The following is a 27136-nucleotide window of genomic DNA, read 5'->3' as shown; positions in this document are numbered from 1 at the left end:
ACTGCACATCTCTTCCCAAAGTAGCATTGGTAGCTTGATTTTGGCCACCGTGAGAATATTTGCACCATAGAATCAGCAAATGCTACAAACCAGAGATTGATTTATTGCTTTGTTATTGTCTAAACTTAATGATTGAGAAAATGTTAATAGAGATTAAACTTAAAAGTGTGTCCTGTCTGGAAGAGGCTCCTTCCACAGGCATAATGGGTCTGTCAAGTTCCTGGTCATGGCCGTGGCCACCCTGAAGACGGATAAGGACAAGCCCAGGATGAAGACCAGAAGGATGCACTCCCCAGCAAGGAGGCAGGGCCCGGCCTGAGTCAGAGTAGCCCTGACTCCCTTTGGCTGGGGAGTTCACTGGGCTCCATGACTCACAGAAGTGATTTCTCATCATCATCCAGGTCCTTGACGCTACCCCATGGCTCCAGCTCCCTGGAGCCCAGATTTGAAGACAGCATCATCTGTGACCTCCTGCGGCACTCCAGCATCTAGCTGACTAGAGGGTGGCCTGCCAGGAAGGTGAGAGCCAGCTCCTTGCTGGTGGCATGTGGAGTCCAGGGCCACTGGCGGGTGAGCAAGAAGACCAGGCAGCAGCACCCGAGGAGCTGGCCTCCTCCCTCATGGTCTGGCAGATCCCCCTGCTGAATGTGTGAGCCGAGCACCCGCTTCCCAGTGTCAGGATCCACAACGGGAGATTCCTTTTCAGTCAAGTCAGGTGACCTGAGTGATTTAGGCCATGTCTGCACTGGTTGGGGATCAATTAAAAACCGTCTTTGGGGAAGAAATGTGCAATATCACACTGTTGGCATTTCCCTGCCAATTCATTCTTTCTCTTGCGGTGGCAGAGCTGAATATAAACACCTCTAAATAGGACAGGAGATCAACGCTGTGTTTGAGTAGTTCGAAGTTCTGGGAGAACACCACATTCTTTTTGACTTCTGTAGTCCATATATAAATATGAAATGCTCCAGACCTATTCTATTACTTAGAGTGTTTGCAAACTAAGAACTTATGGGAAAATACAGCGTATTCAGTAGTGTAGGAATTTATTAACAATTCTTAAAATAATTTTACTTTGATTCAGAGTCACTACTTTTATTTATATTGTATCTTTTAATTCCAGAATAGAATTTGTAACAGTGAACAAAGCCAGGTAACATATACCAGTCCAGATGGTGTTATTTGCTTTCTGAAGTAAGCTGGGTTTTCCAAAGTGGTATAATGTATGTGTTGTATATCTTAACAAAGTAGTATTTTTATATTGCATTTTTCTATTTAAAAAATTAACAGTTGGAAAAAAATATGTCATATCTGTAGACTTTACATTGTGAATGGCACCAAAACGTGAGGAAATATTCTTGTACTGTTTGAAAACTATTATCCAGTTCAGAAAAGAAGTCACTTCTGGACCTGTCCCCATGGCCTAGTGGTTATGTTCGGCACATTCCACTTTGGTGGCCTGGGTGCTCAGGTTCAGATCCCAGGCACAGACCTACACCACTTGTCAGCCATGCTGTGGCAACAACCCATATACAAAGTAGAGGAAGATTGGCACAGATGTTAGCTCAGGGCAGATCTTCCTCAGCAAAAAAAAAGTAGAAGAAAAAGAAGTCAATCTGAAGTTTCAATTAACATGTTACTCGTTAATGTAAATGAAAATATCGACCAGCATTCACTTATGAACTACACTTAGAGAGTCTGTTGACAAGGATGTGGAGTAACTGGAATTCTCATACACTGCTGGTGGAAATGTAAAGTGGTACAACCATTTTGGAAAACAGATTGATAGCTTCTTAAAAAGTCAGTTATGCAACCTACCATACGACCCAGCCATTCTACTCCTAGAGGGTTTGTTTTTCATTAACTAGGTTTTTAAAAAAATTATTAAAGAAATATATGCACACAAGAAAAAGTTCAAACTTTATGGGTTTGGGCTTTTCCCCCAAAATTGTTGTACTTACTATTGGCCAGATGAAAAAATAATATTTGTAAAACATACATAAGGAAAAAAGAATAATGATACAGTGAAACTGTGTACCTGCCATCTTGTTAAAAAAAGAACATAACTGTAACTTTTAAGTCCTCTTTCTAGTCCTACCCATTCTATCCCCTTTTCTCCTGCCTCAGAGATCCCTATCCTGCAGGTTATATTGTTTCTTTGCTTTTCTTGATAGTTTTACCATGTATGTTTATAACTCCAAACAGTGTTTGCTTACTTTTGCATATTTCTTAACCTCATATAAATGTAATTTACTGCATATTTTTTTCTGTGACTTTCTTTTTTCTCTCAACATTGTAAGTTTATCTGTGTTGTTGTGTATAGCTAGAACCCATTCATTTTCACTGCTGTGTAGTACTTCATTGAATGAATATACCGCAATTTATTTTACTGTTGATAGGCCATTGGGTGTCTCCAGTTTTTTGCTATGATGACTACTACTATGAAGATTATTTTTTTTTTTTTGCTGAGGAAGATTCACCCTGAGCTAAAATCCACTGCTAATCCTTCTCAGGTTTTTTTTTTGCTTGAGGAAGATTATCCCTGAGCTAACATCTGTGCCAGTCTTCCTCTACTTTGTATGTAGGTCACTGCCACAGCATGGCTGATGAGTGGAGTAGGTTCATTCCTGGGATCCACATCCAGGCCATTGAAGCGGAGTGTTTGGAACTTTTAACTACTAGGCCATGGGACCAGCCCCGAGAATTCTTAGATATATTCCTGGTGGACATGGGTAAGAGTTTCACTGGAATACATTCCTAGGAGTAGAATAGTAAGTCATGGTATATACACATTTTCAACTTTACTAAAGAATGCCAGATTATCTCCAAAGTGGTGTACCAATTTATACTGCCAACTGCAATTTATAGGAGTTCTCTTTGCTCCACATCTTTGTCAATATTTGATATTCATGCCAATATAAAAAAATTCAAGAAATATAGAAGTTTAAAAACTAAATTTTGGGGGGCCAGCCTGATGGCCTAGTGGTTAAGTTCAGCACACTCCACTTCAGCAGCCCAGGTTCAGTTCCCAGGGGTGGACCTACACTACTCGTTGGCGGCCATGTTGTGGCAGTGACCCACATACAACATAGAGGAGGATTCACACAGATGTTAGTTCAGGGCAAATCTTCCTCAAGCAAAAAGAGCAAAATTGGCAACAGATGTTAGCTCAGGGCTAATCTTCCTCAGCAAGAGAAAAAAGCTAAATTTTTCTCTCAACAGTTCTACTCCACAAATATTTAGTTGAATTACGTAAGTTTTTCTACATGTATCTCAACATTTGTGTGTGTGTGTCTGTGTGGGTACACGTATGCTTATCACTTTTGTGAAAGTATTGTTTTGTTTTAACAAAAATGGAATTGTATTATACCCACTGTTTAGCAGCTGGCTTTTGCATTCATTAATATATGCTAAACATTCAGCAAATAGAGCTCTGTTAAGGCGTTTACTCATTGTTTATTGAGCACTCCCATGTGCCAGGCACTAGTCTGGTCTCTTGGAGTATGTGCATCAACAAAGCAGCCAAAGAGCCTTGCCTTCATGGAGCTTACATTTAGCAGGAGGAAATAGACGATAAGAAATATCTTAATGGAAAACTATTAGAAATAATGAACAACTACAGCAAAGTGGCAGGGTACAAAATCTACCTAAAAAAATCAGTTGTCTTTCTGCAATAACAAACTAACAGAGAACTCAAGAATACAATCCCATTTACAATGACAACAAAAAGAAGAAAATAATATAGGAATCAATTTAACTGAGGAGGTGAAAGACCTATACAGTGAAAACTATAAGACGCTATTGAAAGACATCGATGATGACATAAAGAAATGGAAAGATATTCCATGCACATGGATTGGAAGAATAAATATAGTTAAAATGTCCATGTTATCTAAAGCAATCTACAGATTCAATGCAATCCCAATCAGAATCCCTATGACATTCTTCACAGAAATAGAATAAGAATCCTAAAATTCATATGGGGCAACAAAAGACCCAAAATAGCTAAAGCAATCCTGAGAAAAAGGAGCAAAGCTGGAGGCATCACAATCCCTGACTTCAAAATATGCTACAAAGCCATAGTAATCAAAACAGCATGGTACTGGCACAAAAACAGACTCACAGATCAATGGAACAGAAGTGAAAGCCCAGAAATAAAACTATACATCTATGGACAGCTAATCTTCGACAAAGGAGCTAAGAACATACAATGGAGAAAGGAAAGTCTCTTCAATAAATGGTGTTGGGAAAACTGGACAGCTACATGCAAAAGAATGAAAGACCATTCCCTTTCACCATACACAAAAATTAACTCAAAATGAATCAAAGACTTGAACCTGAAGCCATAAAACTCCTAGAAGAAAATATAGGCACTACACTCTTTGACATCACTCTTAGAAGGATCTTTTCAAATACCATGTCTACCCAGGCAAGAGAAACAAAAGAATAAACAAGTGGGATTTCATCAGACTAAAGAGCTTCTGCAAAGCAAGAGAAACCAGGAATAAAACGAAAAGACAACCCACCAACTGGGAGAAAATATTTGCAAATCAGATATCCGATAAGGGGTTAATCTGCATAATATGTAAAGAACTCACACCATTCAACAACAAAAAAACAACCCAATCAAAAAAATGGGCAGAGGATAAGAAAAGACATTCTTCCCAAAAAGATATACAGATGGCCAACAGGTGCATGAAAAGATGTTCAACATCACTAATCATCAAGGAAATGCAAATCAAAGCTACACTGAGGTGTCACCTTACATCTGCCAGAATGGCTATAATTACCAAGACAAAAAATAACAAATGTTGGAGAGGCTGTGGAGAAAAGGGAACCCTCATACACTGCTGGTGAGAATGCAAATTCATGCAGTCACTATGCAAAACAGGATGGAGATTTCTCAAAAAATTAAAACTAGAAATATCACACAACCCAGCTATCTCACTACTGGGTATTTATCCAAAAAACTTGAAATGAACAATTCAAAGAGGCTTGTGCACCCCTATGTTCATTGCAGCATTATTCACAGTAGCCAAGACATAGAAGCAACCAAGTGCCCATCGACTGATGAATTGATAAGGAAGATGTGGGATATATATACAATGGAATACTACTCAGCCATAAAAAAAAAAAAATCATCCCATTTGCAACAACATGGTTAGATCTTGAGGGTACTATGTTAAGCGAAATAAGCCAGACAGAAAAAGACAAACAGCATATGATTTCATTCGCGTGTGGAAGATAAACTAACACACAGACAAAGAGAACAGATTAGTGATTACCAGAGGGGAAGGGGGTTGGTGGGTGGGCATAAAGGGTAAAGGGGCACATTTATATGGTGACTGACAAATGATAATGTACAACTGAAATTTCACAATGTCATAAACTATTTTAACCTCAATAAAATAAATAAGAAAGAAAGAAGTGAATGATATATTAGAAGGTATTGTGTGCTATAGAAAAAAGACAAAGTAGGAAAGGGTAAGGGAGATGGAGTGAGGCAGGGAGGATGCTCTACCTCAGTCTCTTTTTAACAGGGGCATAGTATTGCTCACCTGTCCATTCACTCCCCGTGCGGCTGACAGTGTGCTAGGTGCTGGGGATACAACTCTGAGGATGTAGACAAGGTTTCTCCCCTCGTGGAGCTTATAGTCTGATGGGAAACAGCCAATAAACAAACACAAGTGAACTTGATAATTGTAGGTAATGGTTAAATATTATGAAAAAGGTAAGAAAATAACTATGAGACTGGGGTGGGGAGAGACTACTTAACCTAGACTGGTGGTCAATAAATGCCTCTCTGAGAAGGTGACATTTAAGCTGTCACTTGAACAATGAGACAGCAGCAGCCCTGAACAACTGTAATGTTTCTGATCTTCTCTTCATTCCTAGGATCTGTGGTCGAGGAGAAGTAGTGATCCCTTATGCTTCTGACAATGATTCAGGAAGTGTGGATTTGCAGCTGAGCAACTTAGAGGATATTAAAAAAGACCCAAGTAGCCTTGAAGTTACAGGTGAAAAGGGGAAGGGATTAAAAAAGTGGGGGGAGGGGGCGGGGAAAAGCGAATCTCTTGTCAAGTGAAGTTGCGAGGTAACCAGACCCTGACTAGACTTTGACAAGGAAGAGATCAGCAAGGGGCTTCTAGTGTATTTTAAGCTCTTGTCACCACAGAGTCATAGACTTTAAAATTTGAATAATAATATCTACCGTTTAAGTGCTTACTAAGGGCCCCATACTAGGATAAATCTTTTCTATGTATTGCCTCACTTAATCGTCACAATAACCCTGTTTTACAGGTGAGGAAACCAAGGTTCCAAGAGGCAAACTGACTTGATAAAGGGGTTACAGCTAATAAGTGATAGAGCAGGGATTCAAACTAGTCTCCAACTGAGATGTAAAGCCCGTGCTCTTAACTCCTCTGCTGTAGCTCAGTCGTAAAGGTTTTGTAGTTTAGAAGGCCCTTAGAGAACACTGAATTTGTAGTTGAGAAACTGAGACTCAGAGAGGGGAAGGGACTTGGTCAAGGTCACAGAGCAAATAGTAAAGGTGAGAAGAAGACCTGTCCATCCTAATGTCCTGTGGTTCTCCCCACTAAACCATAGAGCTTTACGTAGCACAGAGGTATCATCCAATGTCTTTCTTTCGGTGTTAGACTCGGACATCTTTGACATCCCTGGAATCCCTCAGGAATCCCTCACAGATGGCTTCAGACCCCTGACCCACCGGGACCCTCTTGGCAAGGCCATCGTTGAGAGGCTGATCCCGTCTATCCAGGAGTTTTTTAATGGTGAGCTGAAGGTATGCACAAGCAATCTTTACGAGTTATCCAACTTACTCCTCCATTTGAACAAATATTTTAAACGTTTATTATTTCCTTATTATATAAATAATTTATATCAAGGGCCACAAAATTTATTTATGCTCTCATCTTTATTTTTATACTTATAATAAATATATACATTTTTAAATTATATTTATACTTATAAAAATTAAATGTTAACCTTCCCTAATCCCACTTTCCTGAGATAACTACTAACATTTTGGTGTATATATTTTCAGACTTTTTCTCTGTATATAGATGCATGTAATTGTAGAAAAATAGACATCAGAGATGGTGGGAAAAAATTTTTTTCTAGGTCAACTATAAATCTATATTATTCTGCTTAATACAGTATTCCGTCGTTTAGGTGAAACATTCATTTATTCATTCATTCCATGAGAGCATATAACAGAGGAATTTATCTTAACTGGGGTAAGGGAAGGCGTTTCTGAGGAAGTAACCCTTGAGCTCAGATCTGAGGAAAGAGTAGGAGAAACTAGGAGAAGTTAGAATTGGTGGAAGTCTTCCAGAAATAGGAAGTGGTAGGTTTAACAAGCTTGTGGCAGAATGGAGCAGAGCATGTTTGCTGAACTCAAAGAAGCCTAGGATGTTAAATCATAGTGTCGTGGGTGACTGCCATCTGTAACAGACACTGAGGCTGTCTCCGTGTCTTGGCCATTGTGCGGAAAGCTGCAGCGAGCAGGAGGGTGCGGATGTATCGTTGAGGTCCAGATTCCATTTTCTTTGGATATATATATATATGGATGTTTTGGTTTGTGAAAATTCACCAAGCTTTACATTTTCTCTATGGATTATGCCAATAAAAAGTTTTTTAAGAAAACTTAAAGCCGGAATGTTGGTCTTCACCTCTGACTTGACTGTTCTTTATTCTTCTTGGCAGCAGGCATCCTTTATAAAGGATTTCTTTGTAATTAATAAAGGGCTTGGATTGCTGCAGTGAATTGACAAAAAAAGTCTGTTCCCTGCTTTGACCTGAATCCACAGCCCGTCAGGGAAATAGATGAATAAGAAGGTAATTTATGACAAATGCGATGACAGCAATGTACCATGTGGTTTATGGGTACAGTTAGAAAGGGTACCTGACATGCTTCAGGAGAAAAGGTGTGATCCAAGTCTTTTTTTTTTTTTTTAAGCTGCTCATCATGAGCTGTTTTTTTTTTTATTTTTTTTATTTTTGGGGGAAGATTAGCCCTGAGCTAACATCTGCTGCCAATCCTCCTCTTTTTGCTGAGGAAGACTGGCCCTGAGCTAACATCCGTGCCCATCTTCCTCTACTTTATACGTGGGACACCTACCACAGCATGGCTTGATGAGCAGTGCCATGTCCGTACCCGGGATCTGAACCGGCGAACCCTGGGCCGCTGAAGCAGAACATGCACACTTAACCACTGTGACACCAGGCTGGCCCCTGTGATCCAAGTCTTAAAGGATATATAGATTTTAGTCAGTGAACAAAAAGTGTAGAGAACTCAGATGATGCAAAGGCCCAGAAGCAAGAAAGGGCAGCATAAAAGTTACTTTGGCTAAAGCTTAGAATGCTGCAGGGGCAAGGCAAGAGATGAATTTGAAAAGGTTAGCGGGGGTCACACTAGGAAGCGCCTTGACCTCCATGGGTGCTTTTGAAAGATTTTTGATGGAGAGTTACCTGATGGAATTTGTTTTTTATGAAGATGAATCTGGCGATAGCTGGGGGAATAGTTGGAGCGGGGCAAAGTGGGGCAAGGAAACCTAGTGCTGGATTGTTGTGCTCATTCAGCTGAGAGGATCAGGCCATGAAGTCAGCTTCTTGCTATATATTGCTGCTTGCTGTGCAGACAGCTTGTACCGGTTTACAGCATCTATATGCAGGGGGAAAATACTGGAAGAAATTTTCTCAAATCTGTGGAATTATTGGTGTTTTTTATTTTCTTCTTATACATATTTTTTCAAAGTTTCTATGATATAAAACTTTCTTACTTTTTTAATCAGAGAAAGAAATACAAAAGAGGTTTTATTCTTCAAATCAGAACTTGCATTTTAATAGGAAACTTTAAAGACTCAGAATAATGAATCTTTAATGACATCAGGAGAGCTAGAAGTAACAACATCAGAGGTCACCTTTAGGAAGCTTAATCAGACAGCAGTATACGTGGGGGCCGGGGGGTGCCGCAGCAAAGATTAAAAGTGGGGAGAGCCATTATGGAGCACTTAGCAGTCTAGCTGAGAGGGAGAATGAGGTCCCAAACCCAGGCAGCGCCAGTGGACAAGGAATTTCATTCCTCTGTAATTTATTCCTTTGTTATAATAGAAGACTGACATTGGATTGAATGAGATATCAGATGTTTAAAACATTCCTGATAACTTTTCAAAACCCATCTATAATTATCAAATGAGATTATAATGTATAATTGTGTTTTTGTCATTTTTTCCACAAATTCAGAGTGAACCTGAGAAGCTGACATTCCTAAGGTCTTTGTCTTCTCTCAGCCAAACTTTACCTTATGATGAAACCACAGAATCTTTCATTCGCAGCCACATAACAGACATTGTGCATATCCTACATGTAAGTATTGTGACCTAATCACAAATTACTGGGACTGTGCAAATTCAGTGCCTTGGCAAACCAATTTTTTAGTGGCTTCACCTGTATTATCAATTCCTGTAGCCTCTTCTCATATTGGTATCTCTGCATAAGGGAGAAATACTCAGGGGTACTCTGCAGTATAATCAACCTTGAAAACCAGTTGAAAGAGGAGTAGAAAGGAGAGGAACAACATTTAAATTCCTCAGTAAGGACAATGCTGCATCCCATTAATCAAGCAGTAGTTTTGAGGCAGACTCTGTAATCAGGTGCCTAGGTTCAATTGCCAGCTCTGCGTTTTTCTAGCTGTGTGACTTTGGGAAACTACTTAACTTCTCATTGCCTCAGTTTCCTTATCTATAAAATAAGAATAGCTGTATCTACTTCACAGAGCTTTAAAGAACATTAAATAAGAAATAAATGTCCATGTAGCATGGTACCTAACACATATTTTGCTTTGGAGTAGCATGATCATATTCCTTTTAGTATTGTATTTTGTCCTGTTTGTACTTAACTCCAGCCACACTCTGCCGCTAACTCGTTCACTCATTGCCTTATTAAGTACCTGACAGTTCTGTGTGGTGTCCTGGGACACTACAAAGACAAAGAAGACATAATCCCTGTTCCTTCAACCAAGCAAAGTGCAATCAAGTGTCACAGAAACTGTGACAAGAGTCTAAATAGGTATAGTGAAGGCACAGAGAAGAGAGTGAGTGGTCAATTGCATGTCAAACAATCCAGAAGGGCTTTACAACAGAGGTGATGTACTCAAGCAGAAACTTTTTTTTTTTTTGGTGAGGAAGATTGGCCCTGAGATATCATCTGTTACCAATCTTCCTCTTTTTGCTTGAGGAAGAATGTCCCTGAGCTAATGTCTGTGCCAGTCTTCCTCTATTTTGTATGTGGGATGCCACCACAGCATGACTTGATGAGCAGTGTATAGATCCACACCAGGGACCTGAACCCACGAACCCCCGGCTGCCAAAGCAATGCACGCAAACTTAACCACTATGCTACTGGGCTGGCCTTAAGCAAAAACTTTTTGATGCTTTAGTTTTCTCATCTGTGAAATGTCCCCTTCAGTTTCTCTAAAGCTCTGAAATTCTGAATCTGAGATTTCTTATACACTCCAGGAAAATGACGGTTCTTTTTCAATCCACAGATCTGTAAGACTAGTTAGAATGATGATTAGTTTTCAGAATTGAAGGCTAACAAGCTAGCAGGTTTGTTAAGCAAAAGACAGTTATCAAGGATCCTCTGAATCTAGAACACTATAGCGCTTTGATAAAGGATACAAATTTCCAGGAAGTGTTAATCCTTGCCCTTCAGGAGTTTGTAGTCCCTTGGGAAGTGATCACATCTTAAATGGGTTGAGAACTATTCCAAATAATACATCAATGGAACAGAATGATATATGCAGATTTAAGAATGAATGCAGCTTTCTACTTGGCTATACCCGTGGAAGGAGGGTTATAGGCAGCCACAGGACCCAGCCAAAATGGCATGATTCTAAAGTCCCACTTCCACAAGAACTGGCAGCAGTGGGTTGCTACATGATTCAGCTAGCCAGCTCAGAAAATATAAAATGTAAGTCTCAAACAGCAAAAGAACACTGAATTTCCCTATGCTCTGCATCTAAATCTGCCCGGCTAGCCATAAAATACCCACTGTTAGGTATCAGCTGAAGTTTGGGCTGGCAAGGGGTTCAGCCTAGAAGAGGTAAGAGTGGTTGGTGTCCATGAAGGAATTGCATGGATCATTGCATCATCGTGCAAGTCCACAAAGTCCTTGTAAGCCCATGTGCAGGGGGTAAAAGAGTGCAGCTCCCCACAACCCAGAGGAGAGGTGCCCAAGAGGAGAGGCACGTCTGCTGAGGAACCCACAAGGAGGAGGAAGCCAGGGTCATTACAAAGAAAGAAGAATCTTAAGGCCTTTACCAGTCTTCTCATGACCCATGCCAATGCATGGCTGTTCAGTATCCAAATAAAAAGAGCCAAGAAAGCTAAGAACAGAATATGGGAAGGAAGGGGGAAAAATCCGTTATGACACTTCACCAAAGAAGATTTATAAATAAGCACATGAAGAGATGCTCCATTGTTAGGATTAGGGAAAGGAGATTAAAACCGCAATGAGATTCAACTGTACACCTACTGGAATGGCTAAAATAAAAAAGAAAGGTAATACCAAATGTTGGTAAGAATATGGCTCAACTAAAACTCTCACACACTGCTGGTGGGAATGTAAAATGGCACGACCACTTTGGAAAACAGTTTCTCAGTCTCTTAAAAGGTTAAACATACACTTAACATATGACCCAGCAATTCCACTCCTAGGTAAAATGAAGCATATGTCCACATAAAGACGTGTATGTAAATGTGCATAGCAGCTCTAGTTGTAACAGCTAAACGCTAGAAACAACCCAAATGTCCATCACCAGACGAATGGATAAACAAATGGTAGTGCATCCACACAATGGAATGCTACCCAGCAATAGAAAGAGAGGGACTGTCGCTGCACGCTACAACTTGGGTCAATCTCAGAGAAACTATGCAGAGTGAAAGAAGCCAGGCAAAAATGGGAATATGCTCTGTGATTTCATTTATATACAGTTCTAGAAAACGCAGACTTATTTACAGTGACATCAGATCAATGATTTCCTGAAGATACTGGAGTGGGGAAAGGCAGGAGGGAGAAATAACAAAGCAGCACAAAAAAACTCTTGGGAGTAATCCATATGTTCATTATTGTGGTGATGGGTTCGTGGATGTATACGTATGTCAAAAATCATCAAACTATATACTTTAAATATGTAGTTTTTGGTGCGTCTGTTACCTCAAAATCAAAAAGGCTGTAAAAAAAATCTGCTGAGAACTTTAATAGAAAAGAAAAAAATGCAATGGTAACTGGAATATAGAGTAAAGTAATGACAAGCTTGGGGTGAGAAGTTAATCCAGACAGTCCCCTGATCTAAGCCCTGAAAGGTGTGATGGGTAAGGTTGACAGAAGAGAGAAGGGACCCCTGGGTAGGGGCTTTGAATGGTAAACTACCACCTGGCTCTGCCAAGGCCCGGGCTCTACATCCTGCAGTGTAGCAGAGTGGCCAGGGAGCTGTTCTTTAGATGCTGTCAGCACCCGACAGCACCCCTGGGCGCCAAGACCTGTTGTAACAGAATTTAACGTAGCCAGATTTGTCCTTAGTGCCTCTTAATTCTCCTCTGCCCACTTGGGACTTAATTCTGCGTCTGGGGTCCTCCACGAAACCCTGCTAGTATGTTGCTGTTTGGTAAGTAGTTGAGGGGTACACTCCGCATTGAGGGGGCGCTGTATCACTTGAGCAGCAAGGCAGGAAATGGGTGAGAATGATGTTTCAGAAAGACCCCTCAGTAGCATGGATAGTAGATGCTGAAGGAGTTCAGAGGAGAAGTGGTTCCCAGGGGACTGAAGTAATATGCAAGGACTTTGTCCAGTTGTCCGAGTGAGAATTTGAGCTCCCTGAAGCAGAAAGGTGGAGAGGAAAGGGAGCTATTTTAGGAATCAGAAGACACAATTTCTGGTTCCACTTCTGTCAAGCTCAACCTTTGATCTTAGACAAATCACTTAGCTTCTCTGTACCTCTAGCTCCACCTGGAAAATGGTGATAGTAATATCACCTGTCTGCCTTTCATTAAGACCTTTAGACAAAATGTCTCATTTTGTTAAGATTGTTCTTGGGGCAAGCAACAAAAATCAACTCTGGCTCACTTAGATTAAAAACAAACAAACACAAAGGATGCTGGGATAAGGTTTGCTAAAAAGAATGCTAAGGAAGAGGTTTAACAATCAAGCCTCCAGAAGAGCATGTTCCAGGACAGCTCCAGGGGTCTCACAGGCAGGGGCTGCTCTGCCATCACTGTGACTCCAATCTCTAGCAGCTCCCAGTCTATGTCTGTCACACTAAAATTCCAAATTCCAGGAGACAGAATCTGATTGGCCCAGTCTGGGTCTGTTCTCCACTCTCACATCAATCAGGTATGTCTAGGGGCAGCATCATGTAGTAATGACATGACTTCTGGGCATCCTTCCCTGCATATCGGAGGCAGTTCCCAGAGAAGTTCCCATTGCTGTGATCTGGGTAGTCACCCCATAAGGTTCCTACTACACAATACTTTACAAACAAAAAATAGCCTCCCTCTTCTGAATTTGCCGTAGAGGTTAGCATGGTTGTGAACAAATAATAAGCCTTTCATACTTAACTAATTCAAAAAAGAAAACAAAAGTTTATTCTGGCAGAAATGGTCAAGTAGATTGAAATCAGAAGGGATTGCAGGCCTGGTGGTTTAGCTAAGAGGCACTGCCTTCATCCACACATGAGGTGTATGGCTGCGAGAATGGGGAATCAAGCTGCAGAGCAAGGAGCCACTGTCGCTGTGATTGATTGGATGTGGGAAGTGAATAAAGGAGAAAAAAGTCATAAATCATCCTTTTTACGAGCCCTGGGAAAGTGCACCGTTGACAACAATTGAAGGCTGGGAAGGTGTGTCCTTTGGAAAGGAAGATAATGAACTCATTTTTTAACACCAAATTGCTGGGTCCTAGCTGTGATCTTAGTGGTGATGCCCTTGAGAGAACTAGATTTAGGCAAGTAGAGCCCTGGGAGGCTGACGCAGAGTCTTGTGCTTTATCCCTTCCAGACTATAAAACCATAAAAACAAGTGAGCTCCCAAAAAGATATTTCCCAGTCCTAATCCTGGGTACCTATAAATGTGACCTTATTTGGAAATAGCGTCTTTGAAAACATTTTTAAGCATCTCAGGATGAGATCATCCTGAATTTATGGTGGACACCAATGACTGGTGTCCTTATAAGAGAAAAGAGTGGGAGATTTGAAACACAGAAACACACAGGGGAAAGGCCATGTGAAAATGAGGCAGAAATTGGAATGATGTATCTAAAAGCCAAGGAACGCTAAGGATTGCCAGCAGCCACCAGAAGTGAGGAGAGAGCATGGAACACACCCTCCCCCAGACCCTGAGGAAATAAGGAAGGAGAGCAGCAGGTCACCAGCAAGATCTGACCAGAGCTGGAAAGTGAGAAGAGAAAGAGAAAACTCAGAAAGGGGCAAGAAAGAGAACCCGGGAGTATTTACTGAACACTGCCTCCTGGGCGCTATCCTAAGTTCCTCATGAGATCTTTTTGGTGGCAAGTAAGAGAAATAGAGTATAGGCAGCTGAAATCAAAAGGGGAGATTTGTTCTTAGGATAACTGAGTGTTCCCCAGAATTCTATGACAAGAAGAGCAGCCTGCTCTAGGAAGGGAACGAAACCAGAAAAGAACCGTTCACGGACTTGGAGAGAACTTCCTCTCCATCTCTTACTCTTGCTGCTTTGTAGGTATTTCCATTTTTCCCTCTCTCTTCCCAAAATTGGCTCTCTCTGTTACTTTGTCATTAGGGCCCGGTGCTCCCAAATTTAAAAATTTTTCCTTTTAGTAGATCTGCCAGACTGAGATTGAAGCCCTTTGTCTCAGTTCCAGATACCTAAGAGAGAGAATCTAATTGACCTTGGTGCTAACTACTGGATGGACGAGCTGTGGTTAGTGGAACAGAAGGACTTAGCGGAAACGTGGCTGTGAGGTGCCCGTTCCTATGGGCCAGGGGCAGTTTCCAGAGAGGCTGGGTAGACAACTCAGTATGGCTTCTACTACAACCACTTACATTTGCTCATCAACTCCCTGAGGTATATCTCATTTCCTCCATACAGATAAGGAAACTCAGGCACAGGGAAGTTACATAATGCGTTCAGGGTCACGCAGTGAGTGAGTGGCAGAGCCAGTGCTCAAACCAAGGTGCTATCTAGCTCCAAAGCCTGTTTTCTTCTATCACTCTGCAGATTTTTCCAGCAGAGCAAGGCAGCTTTCCCTCTGCCAATTTGGAATTTGGAAAGTTAGTCCTTTTCTATGACAGGTAACATAATAATATTAGGCACTATAGTAGAGATGGCTGGTTTAGTAGAAAGAGGAATTCAGATGCCTAAACCAGAAATAATCGTTAGTAATGAAAATAATGAACAACAGACACTATCTAACAGTTATTGAGGGCTATTAGGTATTATGAATGAGCTCATTTAGTATTCACAACCACTCCAGGAAGGAAAGTAGTACCCTTATCTCCTGTTACAGGTGAGGAAACTGAGGCACAGGAGGTTAAATAACTTGTGTCAGCTCAAACAGCTGTGAAGAGGCAGAGCCAGGCCTCAGGCTCTGGCTCTGGAGAATAAACTCCTAGCCCAGCCACTGTCCTGTGGCCAGTCTTGTGGAGCCGAGGAGCAGGGCCTGCTGAAGGACTCGCTGCTGTTCCTGCAAGCCATCCACATCTCTGATCATCTGGCCTCGTGACTTGGCAAATTCTTGACTCTCTGAAGTTCTTTCGCTCTCATTGCAGAGGCTGGTGGTGGAGGAGCCCCTGCATTCTGTCTTCAGTCCTGTGCGCCAGGAGGTCTTTATCACCATCGCTGACCTCAGGTGATGCCAACATGCCCCACACATGTGTCCTGGTTCCTCATTCTGGGCCAATACCAGAGCCAGCATATTACATATTTTTAACTTCTGAAAACTATTTATATAGGGAAGGGGAAGCCAAATCCATGTTTTTCTGTAAGAACTTTGATTTCATGGATGCTGCCATCTATATCTGAAAGACCTTAATGGAACCCCTTTAGAGTTCAGTTTTGTCAAAGTACATTCAGTGGAAAGTTACTTCCATATACGCTTCATGACATTAGAGTTCCATGGTCCAAGAAATTTGGAAGGGCTGCCTGCTATTTACCTCTCTTGGAGATTTGTACTGCACATTAACTGGTTAAAGGTCCCAAGAAGTCCTGTAGTTAAAAAGGTTTTTTAACTTGGTCTAACCCACCATTCCCTGAACTAACCAACATGCAGCAGAACACGCTTTGGAAAATCATGGTGTACTACATTAGACTGTAGCAGGCTTCCCTCCCTGGTTGGACTAGAGGAAAGCCTGGAAGGGTGTCACTCCAGTGAGCTCTGTGGAGGTGAGGAGGGAAAGGGAAGAAGGATGGGGGCTCTGAACCTGAAACTCTTCCTCTAAGCTTTTGTGAGCTTTATCTACACAGACTGACAAGTATGCCATTTATCTTTCCCTCAGAGTGATGTACCAGTCAGTCTACCCTTTCCTTTTCAGTTACCTTGATCCCTGCTTATCAACGTCAAATCAGACTCTTCCCAAACTGTCTTTTCTTAGTTACCAAAATGTCCATTTGCTGTTTGGCTCTGAAGATCGAGCTGAGTTGTTCAGTCTTATCATGAAAAGTATAATCACTCTGCCATCTGTAACGAGTCTGACCCAGCTGCAGGAAATCACACCCAGTGGGCCCTACAATTCAGAGGTAACTCTTGCTTTGCTTTGTAACTTGCCAGCCACAGGGTCAGCTGATCTTGGCCTTTTGAGAGTGCATTTGATTTTTTGGAACTAGCCAAAAACCATTTAAGCCAAGTCTCGTGAATAAAATAGTTAAATAGCTTTTTTTCCTCTTTATTTTATCTTCTTTCTTTTCCATGTCATTCCTTCTTCCTTGCTTTTGACTTTAAAATAAGGTGAGAGTTGCTGGGGCCAAGGGCAGGCCACCCCAAAATATCCCACAATGGCATATTGATTACTTCGAATTAAAGTTACTTGTTTTGACTTAAAGTTTTGATCCTCCTCTCTCTGCTCCCCCTGAAAGCAGGAAATAAATCCCCCATGTGAAGAGTACTCTTCCCGTACCAGGAGATAGAGACATCCTCATCACCAGAGCCAGAGAATTCAGGGCTGAGAAGACTGCATAAATAAACCTTGTTACTTTTACTAATTTCCTACCTCAAGTCTAAACTCTGTTTAAATTCCTCACTAATTACATACACCAAACCTAAGTTTCTTTGTCCTCTCAGTTCCTCACAAATTTATTGTTTTTTTTTGTAAAAAAGATATATAAACTGCCTGCTTTGTTCACTTTCTGAGTGTCATTTTTATGATGATTTCCCATACATGCATATTAAATTGGTTTTTTCCCCTGTTAATGCGATCTTGTGTCACTTTTATTAGTCTAGCCATAAGAAATCAAGAGAGGTAAAGGGGGGAATTTCTTCCTCCCGGACGGAGTATTCATATCCTTAGCAGATATTTAGAATTAGCATGTGCTAAGCATCATGATAGGTGACAGAAATACAGCAGTAAGCACTCATCTGGGGAGCCTGTGTCCTGGTGCAGAGACGCAAACTGCTGATACACAGAATATCAGGTGGTGATAAGAGCTATGAGAAAATAAAAAGGAAAGGGGAGGATAAAATGTTCTGTGATTGGGAGGCTCAGGGCCTTTTCTACATAGGGTGGTCAGGGAAGCCTTCCTGATAAGGTAACAGTTGAAGAGAGAGGGTGTGTCTGTCTCTGGAGGAGCAGCTTTCTGGCAGAGAGAAGAGGAATGCAAAGGCTTTGATTTTCTTCTGCAGCTAGTAAACCAGTTGGTAAAGCAATTGCCAAAGGGAACTTTGCTCCCCTTTGTTTCAAGATGTCAGAAAGAGCCACAAGTCAAACTTGTATCTTAATGACCCTAAATAATTCCCCAAATGTAGTTAGAATCAGTTAACTGTTCCCCATGATGCTGAGGAGTCCGTTTAATATGAATATATATTGTTTCACCTCAGGTCACAAACAGCCTACAAATACTTTTACGCTGGTTCTGCACATTTAAGGAAGGTCTCCAGATAACGAGGAAAGCCTTAAAAGTGTACCGTGCTTGGGGAACTTCGTATAGGGGAGCATCACTGATCCTGTGCTCTTTCAGTGTCTCTACAGGCAGACGTTTCAGGCATTCTCTGAGATGCTCCAGAGTTTGGTGGTTAAAGACCCACATTTGGAAAATCTTGATACCATTTTTAAGGTAAACGGAAGATCAGGAGAGAATGGGAAACTATTCCTATTAACTGGTGAAAATGGAAGAAGAAAATGTGGATTAAGTTTTAAGAGAGAGCTTAATAGTTAAGAGGATCAGCTATCAGTTTTGAGTCAGACTTGGGTTCAAATTCTGACTCATTGCAATTCGTTGGTTATAAATTCGGGAAGGACTTTAATCTCTCAGTCTTTTTTCTTCACCTTTAAACTGAGATAATAATTACTATGAGTATGAATAAATGGCCTTCAATAAAGGGTTTAAATGGTTGCTATAATTTTTCCTTAAGTTATTATCAGTTACTACCATAGAAGGGTTTCAGTGACCAGAGAACAGAGTCAGGTTCATGAATGAGTAAATAGGCATCTGCCTACCAGGCAAGATTCAAAGTCATTAGTGACCACTTGCCACCACCTGTACGGGTTCTAGTGCATGCCATTCCATCATTAGGGATTTATTCATCGAGTGCATTTACTGCAGTTCAAGCAGGTTGCTCTCTTACTGCTTTTAAGATGAAGATATCCCAGAAAGGAAGAACCCCTTAAACTGTTCTTAATCATTTGAGTGTAAGTACAGATGGACATTTATCTTTGCCACAACTGACCTTAATGCTATTTCTCATTCCTCTTCTTCTTGTACATCAACACCCCAGGCAGGTTGGGTTTCTCTCTCCTATCCAGTTGTGCCTTATACTTTCCTGCCTTGGCAGCTTAATTCCAGCCGTTTCTTCCACCTGGAAGGCCACCTTCTTTATGCAGCTCCTACTCCTGGATATTATGCTCTCCGTGACTCCTTCCCTGACTGTTGCAGGCAGATGCAATTTCTCCATCCTCACAGTTCTTTAGTAGCACATGATTAATTTTCTTTCTTTCAGGTTTCAGAAGGCTAAAAATATACAGAAGAATAGTATAAATAATTGAAGGAAGTGGAATGAAGGGAAAACAAAACTAGAAAATAAGCCCCTGTAGAAGCCAGACCGCTGGCCCTCTGGGTCTTGGTGCCTTGTTTGTCATCCCCTCACCTTCAGTTCCAACCCAAACTGGCGTGTATCCTTTAGGGAAGTATTTTGAGACACAGTAGTGACATGTGGCACTTCTCTCTCCATATTTTCTTCCAAACAGAAGAAAGATGTTATCCCAAATCTTCCTGATAACCCGTTTAGGCTCCCTTTATTTTTCGCAGCACATGGACCCCTGGTTACAGTCAGCCAAAGACCCTGAGCGAGAACGGGCCGCAGCCAGCATGGCTCAAGTTCTGAAGTGCTTATCCAGACACCTCAGCTTGAAGGTAAGCAGCCTTCAGCTGCAGAGGAAGAAGGATCCAAAGCCATCTTATTACTGCCTGTTTCCCCTCCTGTTTCTGACTCCCCAAGCTGGTGACTCCTTGGTGCTCATGTAATATGGTAGCACTTAGCATTTTCCACCTGTCTGCCCTCTCCTGAAATTGGAGCAGCTTGAGGCCAGGTACTGCGTGTGTTGAGCTTGCACCCCCACTGCTTAGCACCAGAGCTGGAACACAACAATACAGTAAATGTTTTTGAGTGAATGAGTAAATAAATGTAACCTGAAAGTATCTGAGGGCTCACAGTGGCCGAGTCTCTGTGCAGTGTTGTATTTGAAGGAACAAAGTTCAGCAGGCAAATGTTAAGTGAATTTAAATATCTCCCAGCATCTCAGAGAGAACAGTTCGATGGTACCCCTTTTTAAATCCTCTCATTTCTCTGTTTCACTCTCTCAGTTCTCAGTTGTTCTGAATCCTATCCCATAACTCCTAAAAAGAATTCCCCAAAACTAAGATCCTCCTTCCAGGTCTATTCTTTTTTTTCATCTGTGAATCTCTCTTTCCTCTTTCCCAAGTAGATCTTGTAGGCACTGGAGCGCCTCCTGTTCTCCATCCATCATTTCTCTGGTCTGCGTAATAAGGCCTGGGAGTTGGAAGAGAAGTTGGGGGTTAGGAATGCTAGGACCTATGCCAAAATTTTCCTTAGAGAATTTGTCCTTGGTAAAAATATTCTAACAGTCATGCTTAAAGGGACAGCATCCACTAACTTTCTTATTTCTCATGATGAAAATATATCCAGAGGCTGGCCCAGTGGTGTAGTGGTTAAGTTCCTGCACTCTGCTTTGGTGGCCCAGGGTTCACAGGTTCAGATCCTGGGTTCGGACCTAGCACTGCTCGTCAAGCCACACTATGGCAACATCCTACATAAAATAGAGGAAGATTGGCACAGATGTTAGCTCAGGGCCAATCTTCTTCACAAAGAAAAAAAAGAAGAAAAGAAAATACATCCAAACTTTCCACCTCATTATTGAACTAAATTCAGTCCCTCAAGCTATGCTACTTCCTTTTTTCTCTCTTTAGTCAAGGAAAGCAAGTAACTTCTGGCCATACCAGACTACCTTATTATTCTGTCATCACTGACTACCCTACTGTTGTTATTCTAATAACAATAATGTATTGTTCTTCCTTCTGCATTCCTTAACCTCTAATTTTGGCTGCAGATTAAACAAGAAAAGAGTTTCAAATGACTCTCTCCTATATAATCTCTCTCTAGGCCCTGGATATCTTCCTTAGCATTTTCTTCCTAGGGAGAATTGCTAATGTAGGGGTGCTGTACCTAGGTGCCTTTGAGGTATGTGAACATCCGGAAAAGCGTATGCAGAATTTTGTGTGGTGCAGTCTTCTGGATTTTTCTGAGAAGGTCCATAGCTTTTCTTAAATCAACTTTATTAAATTATAATTTATATATAATGAAATCCTACCAATTTAAGTGTACAATTTTGAAAACTGCATATTCCCTGGGTCCCTAACTTTTTTCCTAGTCTCAAATAAAAGATAGAGATTTAGAAAAGAGATTGTTAAAGAACCACTTTGTCATCAGACTAGGAACATAATTCTCCAGTGGCCTTTTTTGTCTTAATAAAGTTGGGGGTCTTTTTGTATTATGAATATAAATATGTTTATTATAGAAAAATTTTTAAATATTTTTAAAAAGTAGAAGGAAGAAAAATTATCTTGTTGCTGTCATCCAGAGATAGCTACCATTAACCTTTTTTTATTCCTTCTGAGTACTTTTTTGTGCATGAGTGTGTTGGGATGGGGGCTTCCCCTTCAGTTCCTTCCAATGTGTTCTCTATATTTAGCCAGAGTTATCTTCTTAAAACCTGTGCCACTCTTTTGATCCAGCTGTTCTTGAATACAAGGTCTTGTATGATCTAGCTCCTGCCTGCCTCTCTACACCCCCTGATTTACTCCCCTACACTGGCCTCCTTTACATTCCTTATCATGTAAAGCTCTTCCTGCCTCATGGCCTTTGCACTTACTGCTTCCTCTGCTGGGAATGACCTTCCCCAACTCTTCACATAGCTAACCTGTCGTCATTCTTTAGTGCTCAGTTCAAATGTTTCCACCTCAAAAAGGCCTTTGCTTACAAATAGATCTACCCTTGCTCTCTATCTCATCACTCTCTTTCCTTCCTAGGGCTTCTTAGGTTCAGAGGTTATCTTGTTTGATTGTTTGTTTATTGACTTACTGCCTATTTCCCTCTAATAGAATGCAAACTTCATCAGTGATTGTGTTTATCTTGTTCACCGCATAATCCCCAGTGCCTACCACAGAATATACCACATAGTAGATACTTAATTAAATATTTATTGAATAAATGTAAGTCAGCTTATGTCCCCTCTCTGCTCAAAACCCTCCAATGGCTAACCCTCCAATGCCTTCCCATGTCACACAGAATAAAATCCAAAATTCTTATAATATTCTGTAAGTTGTTATGCCATCTGGCCCCATCCTCATCTATCTCCTATTTTTTTTTGCTCTTTTTTACTTTGCTCCAGCCAACCTACCCTACTTATTCCTCAGAAACACCACACATACTCCCTTCTCTTTGCACTTGCTGTTCTCTCTGCCTGGAGTGCTTTTCTCCCAGATATCTATATGGCTTAATCTCTCATTTCAACATCAACAGGAAAGTGACGTCTTTCCTGACCATTCTAAAATAGCAGTTCCTATCCTTTTCTCCTGCATTTTTCTTCATCATAGCATGTATCACCATTTGAGACATAGTAAATTTTACTTTAACGTTTGTTATTTTATGTTCCTCCAACTACAATATCACCTCCATGAACAGGGATGTTATCTTTTGTTCACTGCTTATATCCCCAGTGCCAACCATAGTGCCTTGCCCATAAGTACCATAGGCATAACCAGTTCCCGGATCATCATTGACACTCAGTGTTTGTTGATTGAATGTATGAATGAAGGTTATATCAGTGAATGAAAGATGTTAGACAGCTTTGTGTATATGTTACTATGTTTACTGTAAATAAGTTGTAGAGGCTGTTGTTCATATCTCTCTCTCTCTATATATATATATTTGTGTGTGTGTGTGTGAGGAAGATTGGCCCTGAGCTAACATCTGTGCCAGTATTCCTCTATTTTTTGTATGTGGGATGCTGCCACAGCATGGCTTGATGAGCAATGTGCAAGTCCATGCCCAGGATCTGAACCTGTGAACCCTGGGCCACTAATGTGGAGCCTGTGAATTCAACCACTACGCCACCGGGTGGGCCCCTCAGTATATTTTTATGAAGAGCCATAGAAGAAATTTCTTTTTGCCTCAATCCTAGGAAGAGTTGTGCTTCTTATCTTATGGGCAATGTGAATCATATTGTATATAAGATTGTGTGTACCTCTGCGTTAGCCCTAAGGAAGTTCAGAGCCTAGCTCCGTGGCCTACCCCAAACGAATGATGAGTGTGCGTTCTGCATGCTAACCAAATTCTTAACTTCATTCATCTTTTCTACCTTCATTTTTTAATTTGTCCCACTTTCTTCACTATATCTCTTCTTCTGATGTGATTTTTGCCAGCTACCTTACTATTTTTCTTTAGTCAGTCAAGATATCAATAAATAAAATTTTTAAATAGAATTAAATGGTACACCTCAACTTTGCATCCAGCTTTTTCACTTAGCAGACTAGCATATTTTCCTACCTTATCACAAATTCCTAGGATACTTTATCCCTAATGGCTATATTCACAGAGTGGCTATACCATAGTTCTCCTTGTTATTGCGCAATTATTTCCAATATGTGGTCTTTTAAAACAGTGCTAGAATGAACATCTTTATATACAAAGCTTTTGCTTTTTTCAGATTGCTTACTTAGGTCAGAACTTGCCCTATTTAATATCATGTGCTGGATATGTTGTATCTATACACGTTAAATGTTAACCTTAAAGAGATCCAAGGGCTGATTGGGACCCTTGCACTTCTCTGGAGTAGAGGGGGAAATGGAGTTACTTCTCAACGACCTAAATCTAAGGCATCAAATGCCCCTGTATTCTAATGGCATCTTTCTTTTTCTTCCTAACTAGCTTCCACTGCGATTCCAAAGACTTGGACACCTAGCGGCTCTGATGGCACTACTGTGTGGGGACCCACTGACAGAGGTGGCCGAGGAGGCTGCCGAGGGCACACACTACTTGCTGCATATCACGCTGAAGCTGAAGTGTAAGGCACTGCTGAAGGCAGCGAGGCCCTGAATAAATCCTCTAGCACAACACAAGCACAGTCCTCCATGTGTCCTCACTCCCCACATTCTAGAAAGACTTTTTACAGTAGCTCATAAGGGGAAGGGCACATAGTCAAAGGCAGAGAAGAAGCAGCACTGACTTGATAGAGTCCTAACAGTGGGTCTGCCCCGTCAGAGGCAGCCATCTGCTTGGCCATCGAATTGGAGTAGCTAAACATGTGGACGGACTGGAGTGATTAGTTTGGTCAGAAGTGGAAGAAGTTCCTGCCATCATTCGGGCCTTCATTTATTTATTTATCCCATAAATGTTTACTGAATACTTACTTGGGATCTAACAGTAACCAGCATATAGTCTAGTGGGGGAGTCAGACAATCAAAGAATCAACAAATAACTCTGTTGTTACAAACTAAGATAACTGCTATGAAGGGAAATTACAGGGGCCATGAATGAGAATCAAATCTAGTTGTGGGGTTCAGAAAATGCCTCTCTGAAGATAACCTGAAAAATAAAGAACATTAGTCAGGTGAAGAGGTGAGAAAAGCATATGAGGCAGAAGGCACAGCATAAGCAAGGACCCTTGGGAGATAAGAGCTTTCGGAGTTTGAAGAATAGAAAGAGGACCATTTGGTCAAAGAATGAATCATCAAACCCCCAGTTAGCAGAGACTTCAGAAACATCTAAGCCAGCATGCCCCCGGTGTTTGAGTCTGAGTCCACTCTATCCCCACCAGCTAGTCGCCCGGCCTGGGCTTGCTCATCCTAAGGATAAGGAAGCTGTGTGCTTCCCAAAGCAGCCGTCTCATCTCTGGGCAGCTCTGAGTGTGAGCAGTGTCTACCAAGACATAGAGCCGTGGAGATGCAAGTGCTTACTTGCTCAGCATAGATTTCTGAGGCACTTGTTCTCAGGATGCACTGGTGAACAAGACACACAGGGTCCTTTCCCCAAGAGTTTATTGTCCAGTTGGAGAGATAATATGCTCAACCAAGGGCCCAGACACATGGGCCCCATACATAAATTTCCAGCGACCATGAGTCACAACAAAACGTGAAAAAACCAAGGCACTGTGAGGGCATGTTGGCAGGTTCAATCATCAGCAAAACTAAACACATAAAAAGTTCTGATACACAGAATTATCAGACAGTACAGAATCGTACAATTTTTTGTGGGGACCTAAGCGTCATAGGGAGACCCCTCAAAAGTCCTCACCAGTGCGGGAATGGTTTAGCTCACCTTGGTTGTACTTCCAAATCACTCAAAAGCTCTGCTCTTTCAAAAAGCTCTTTTCTTTTTCTTTCAGCCCTTTTTATGGGTTGCTCTACAACAGAGGGGAAACAAATCAGCCTTCAGATTGACACGCACTCCTTCCCCCAGGCATTTTTATTCAAGTTTGAAAAAGACAAGAAGAGTGAGATCTTCAACCTAGAGATCAACCAGACTTGCAAAATCAAGATGAAAGATATAAGCCAGAAAGTATTAATATTTCATTTTTTTCTCAGATATCACTCATGACAAGAAAAATCACCAAAGCTTGAAAAGAGCCATGAAAAAATGTCGAGAACTCCTAGAACTCTATAGTATTAAACGGTTCTACAGTTGTCCCTTCAAAATTGCCCAGGTAATCAGAATGGCTGAAGTTATAAAGGCAGACCATATGAAATGTTGCAGAGGATGGGAAGCAACCAGAAGTCTCATGCATTTGCTTGTGAGAATGTGAAATGGTAAAACCACTTTAGGAAAAGTTTTGATAATTTCTTATAAAACTAAAGATACAAAATTGCCTGAGAAGGTGCTCTCTAAACATTCCCTGATTTGGAGATGAGGCACCATGGTCTTGAGACTTCTACACTTTGCCCTATTAGTTTAGTGGTTTAGGTCAACCCATCAGTGGGGCCAATATCTCTGTTTGGATATCTCTTCAGACAAACGGCTTCCATTGATGGCTCTCCTAACCCTAGCCAGGCTCTTGCAAATGTAAATCCTTGTCACAAAAAGGAGCTGCAAGAAAATGTAGTTGATCTGATAAGCCATACCCTTTTTAATTAATATATTTATCATTATTCAACACATATTTAAGCACCTACTGGGCACCAGGCACTATGTTAGAAGCTATAGAATAAAAGAAAACCTGCAGATCTTACTCATGTAGAGTCAAAGGTATCAGGTAATTTAAAATTCTCTGTGCATCAGTTTCCTCATCTGCACAATGAGGATCTGTAAAAATTGGGATAACTCAATTGTTGTAAGGGTTAAATAAGACATTGTGTGGAAAACGCCTTGCTCAGTGCCTGTCACATAGTAAGTGCCCAGTCATTATACCTGCTATAATCATGTGAAGGACTTTATACACTGTCAAGTACAATGAGAAGCAGAATCACACTTCTTTTAATATATTGTCTCCAGACAAGGTCTTTTAGCTATGCCTGGGACCCTGTCAGCTCTGTAGCTTTAGAGACTTTCCTTTAGTCCTACTCCTTTAAAAGTGTGACTCTTTCTGAAGATCTCGGTAATAAAACTTCTTTCTGAAAGTCAGCGGTAAAAGGCCATGCACAGACCCTAGCAGTAGACAGTTGGGTTGCTTCCAGTTTTTCACTCTTGTAAACAAGACTGAAGTGAACAGCCTTGTACATCTTTGTACACTTCTCTGATTGTTAACATAGAATCTACTTCAGGACTCTTTCTATGGTATCATATATCTTGGAAGTTCATTTTCCCTAAATCATTTCAGGTCTTTGAAGTTTTTCTCGATTCAGATGAGCTCTACCAGTTTGTAATGACCACATTGGATGGCTTGAAAAATGTGAAACATCCCTGCACCCAGCAGTCAGCGGGAGAATTGCTGATAACATTGGTGAAAAATGCAGAGTCCCGATTTGAGAAGGTAAAAAAGCTCAGTGGCCATTTTCTAGGTTTGAAATACTGGCACGACCTCTCCCCTGCTGCAGCTGCTGAGGTCTCTTCTGCTTTTCCTGTTCAGCTGAGAACTGCTGCCAGGGACCACGGTCAAAGCCTTAGTCCATTGGTCAGTGTCTAACATTCATCCATTCAACAAGCCTGTAATAAACAACCACTATGGATGCAACTAGGGAGGGAGATTTTTAGAAATCCAAGTTATGGTCTATATTTCCCAGAGATATAAAGATATAATTAACACATATGAGAATGTTAACTTCAATTTAGATCTTCATCTAGGTTAATTAAAGGTGTCAAATTTTAAAAAGTCAAGCTATCAGTGATCCTAGAAGGAAGCTGACTTGTAAGCTTAAAATCA

The 27136-nt window shown here is 41.1% G+C and overlaps 1 protein-coding gene across 14 annotated transcripts in view; it reads left to right on the top strand.

Moving 5' to 3' along the window:
- Positions 1 to 27136, top strand: part of MROH8 (maestro heat like repeat family member 8) — a 49899-nt gene that overhangs the window by 1719 nt on the left and 21044 nt on the right. For 11 of the 14 annotated variants that reach the window (XR_547310.2, XR_547311.2, XR_547309.2 and 8 more), the window contains exons 2-11: positions 5896 to 6017; positions 6657 to 6802; positions 9265 to 9387; positions 15824 to 15903; positions 16646 to 16790; positions 18225 to 18320; positions 19512 to 19616; positions 23710 to 23845; positions 25365 to 25483; positions 26594 to 26746. Coding sequence is in view for 11 of the 14 variants with exons in the window: in XM_070588358.1 (XP_070444459.1) it covers positions 5896 to 6017; positions 6657 to 6802; positions 9265 to 9387; positions 15824 to 15903; positions 16646 to 16790; positions 18225 to 18320; positions 19512 to 19616; positions 23710 to 23845; positions 25365 to 25483; positions 26594 to 26746 (1225 nt within the window). In the remaining 3 variants the exon portion in view is untranslated. The remainder of the gene's footprint in view (positions 1 to 5895; positions 6018 to 6656; positions 6803 to 9264; positions 9388 to 15823; positions 15904 to 16645; positions 16791 to 18224; positions 18321 to 19511; positions 19617 to 23709; positions 23846 to 25364; positions 25484 to 26593; positions 26747 to 27136) is intronic. The other 3 variants (XM_070588364.1, XM_070588361.1, XM_070588359.1) reach the window with 1 other exon arrangement.

This window comes from Equus przewalskii, chromosome 21 (assembly GCF_037783145.1).
Source record: "Equus przewalskii isolate Varuska chromosome 21, EquPr2, whole genome shotgun sequence".
In the NCBI taxonomy this organism is placed as follows: Eukaryota; Metazoa; Chordata; class Mammalia; order Perissodactyla; family Equidae; genus Equus; species Equus przewalskii.
Note: the sequence above shows the minus strand (reverse complement) of the source record. Positions and strands in the feature narration are given on the sequence as shown.